This window comes from Olea europaea, unplaced genomic scaffold (genome assembly GCF_002742605.1).
Source record: "Olea europaea var. sylvestris unplaced genomic scaffold, O_europaea_v1 scaffold2865, whole genome shotgun sequence".
NCBI classification, from domain to species: Eukaryota; Viridiplantae; Streptophyta; class Magnoliopsida; order Lamiales; family Oleaceae; genus Olea; species Olea europaea.
Genome location: NW_019247179.1, coordinates 145,122 through 148,031, shown reverse-complemented (window position 1 = coordinate 148,031; position 2,910 = coordinate 145,122). Strand labels below are relative to the sequence as shown.

General features: G+C 37.3%; 1 protein-coding gene across 1 annotated transcript; it reads left to right on the top strand.

Moving 5' to 3' along the window:
* The first annotated feature begins 64 nt into the window (after nucleotides 1-64).
* Nucleotides 65-2,410, top strand: LOC111384197 (glycosyltransferase family 92 protein RCOM_0530710-like). The gene is made up of 2 exons (XM_023008458.1): nucleotides 65-312; nucleotides 693-2,410. The coding sequence occupies exons 1-2, from the start codon at nucleotides 210-212 to the stop codon at nucleotides 2,222-2,224; spliced, it is 1,635 nt and encodes a 544-aa protein (XP_022864226.1). The 5' UTR covers nucleotides 65-209; the 3' UTR covers nucleotides 2,225-2,410.
* Nucleotides 2,411-2,910: the final 500 nt, after the last annotated feature.

Here is a 2,910-nt window from a genome sequence, read left to right as displayed (position 1 = left end):
TTATTTTTTTTTTTTTTTTTTTTGGAAAACACAGGCTCTAATTGGAACTGACTTTTCATGGATGACGGAGTCCAAAATAGAAGTCAAGTAAAGGGAAGAATAAATCGAAATTATTATATCAAGCGAAAGCTAAAGATGAACAACCGCAGACATATCAGCAAAGGACCGAGCAATTCACAAATGAAATGGAAACTTAATTTTTCAGAAAAATGAAAGATCGAAAGAAACTTGGTATATTACGGGTTTTGTTATGGTGCGGCCTCCTCTTCTTCTCCGGCTTCACTTTATCCAATCTACGTCTCTACTTCCAAGGTATCAACATCAGACAATTTCAGAGTTTTATTGCTTTACCTTCGAAAGTGGAATTAGTTCTGTAATTTCAGTATTCTTAGATATTCCTCCAATTTTTATTTATTTATTATTATTATTTTTTTTAAAAATATTTGTGAATGAGTCTATAGGAACTAGAAGATTCTTAAAGAACCCTTTAGAACTCTTACTACTTTCCAAAGAAAATTCCTCTTTTCTTCTAATTTTTACAAATTATGAAGCTTTGTTTATTTTTCGTTCTTAATTATATATGTGGGTATGGTTTTGTAACTTTAGTTTGGAATTTTCGAATGAAATATGATTATTTAGGCCATATATCTTCAAAATTTAATGATAAATTTGATTGATTGAATTGCAAGCAGAAGGTTCTGAACGAAGATTGCGTCTGTCAACATGGCATCCACTGGCGATGGAAGCTATCTCCGATCCTTCTTCTACTTCAATTCCACCTATCTCAATTCAACAATCAATTATATTTCCCGACCAAGTCTTGCTTTTCCTAAAATACCCTCCCTCCACTCCTTTATTTACCAAAAATGACATCGACTGTGTATACTTGGTCCACAATTCATCTGAGCCCCGCCTTAAGCTCCCTCCACTATGGATCGACGATCAATATTTCGATCATCAGATCGTAAGATGTCCACTGCAGACACGTGGCACGATTGTTTCTATTGCTGTTCAGTCTACTGCTACCCTCGTCCCTGTAACGGCATATAAGTGGGACAAGTTGGCCTATGAAGCTATATTAGATCGTGACAATACCACCGTTGTTTTCGTGAAGGGGCTTAATCTACGGTCAGGAAGAGTCACTGATCCGTCAAAATTTAAATGCATCTACGGTTGGGATTTAAGGAAGCCTAAGTTTGTGCTACGGTCCAACGTGGTATCGGCTGCTCAAGAAATTGTCAGGTGCAAAACCCCTCTGAGCATTTTGAATAGCCAACAAGGATTTGGTATTAACGCTAATGATTCGATTAAGGTTTCAGTTCGAGTTGTTGGTAGACAGACAATTAAGTCTGTTGCAGGGCTTAAACTTCGATTGGAGCCAGCAACATTGTCTAAACGACGACACAAAATCTGCATATGTACAATGTTGAGGAATCAAGCAAGGTTTTTACACGAATGGGTCGTGTACCATGCACATATAGGAGTCGAACGATGGTTCATCTATGATAACAATAGTGACGATGATATCAAAGATGTAATTGAGAAACTATTGAGTAAAGATTATAACATTACACGGTATATGTGGCCGTGGATCAAGACTCAAGAGGCTGGATTTTCGCATTGTGCTCTACGGGCTAGGGATTTGTGTGAGTGGGTTGGATTTATAGACGTTGATGAGTTCTTTCACTTTCCCTCAGGATTGTCATTGCACGATCTTATCGAGAAGAAGTCTAGAGGTAGCAAAGTAGGCGAATTAAGGGTACCATGCCACAATTTCGGCCCTTCCGGCCTCAAAAATGTTCCGGTGAAAGGTGTGACGGTTGGATACACGTGTCGGTTGAGTGGCTCAGAGAGGCACAAGAGTATAGTGAGGCCTGAGAATCTGAATTCAACACTGATCAATTTGGTGCACCATTTTCATTTGAAGGCTGGTTTTCATTCTGTCAATGTAAATGGAAATATGCTGGTGATAAATCACTACAAGTATCAAGTGTGGGAAGTGTTCAAGGAGAAGTTCTATAGGAGGGTTGCAGCCTATGTCTCGGATTGGAAAAACGAGCGAAATGTCGGTTCCAAGGATCGAGCCCCAGGTTTAGGAACGGAAGCTATTGAACCACCAGATTGGTCGACTAGATTTTGCGAGGTTAGAGACACTGGCCTAAGGGATCGGGTTTTGTCGAAATTTACCGACGACAAAACAGGTCGGTTGCCATGGCAAGATTGACCGAATTAGATTTGGATTCAGATAATGTGTTGATACCATGTCGAACAATTGTATACTTTTATTATTTTTTCCTTCTCGTTATTCATATGCTGATAGCTTTGTAGTTTGTACACTTTATGTATTGTTTTGTAAATATATGTAATAATACTCTCCGAAAAATAAAAGTAATGATGTCTGCTTAGATGAGTTGTGCTTTGAAGTCACATTGACAATACGAGCACTATCGGTTGCTCAAGAATATTTAAATTTACTTAGTGGGTAGCAATGAAAAATCGAATGTGCTGCATTTTCCTAAGAAGGAATTAACCATAGCGAAATATCCATTATTCTCATTTTTGCATGAGCTTAATACTTACGATGATATAATAAAATTGATCTTTTGCTCACAGTAGGCATGAGATATAATACACACCGCTGATGTGACGATGAAGTGACTTTAGTTTTTATTTTTTTTACTTTATCCCCGAGAACATTGTAGTCTCCCGCTCCTTATAGTGGAGAGGAGATCAATTCTTTTCGACATATTATACAAAAATATCTTACAATGTAATGCTTTATTAGTGTCTTGTATTTAATAAAATTTTGCATTCTAGTTTCTAGAGGATCAATAATAGCTACATGTTAAGAATAGAAAAATTTTGTGAAATTTAGTGACAACAAGATTATAATATTAGGAGGGGTGTTTG

Bases quoted from the DNA above. Each gene is read 5' to 3' on its own strand.
- LOC111384197 (XM_023008458.1), top strand. From the start codon at position 210: ATGAAAGATCGAAAGAAACTTGGTATATTACGGGTTTTGTTATGGTGC. The intron at 313-692 runs GTATCAACATCA...AATTGCAAGCAG, and splicing joins TCTACGTCTCTACTTCCAAG to AAGGTTCTGAACGAAGATTG.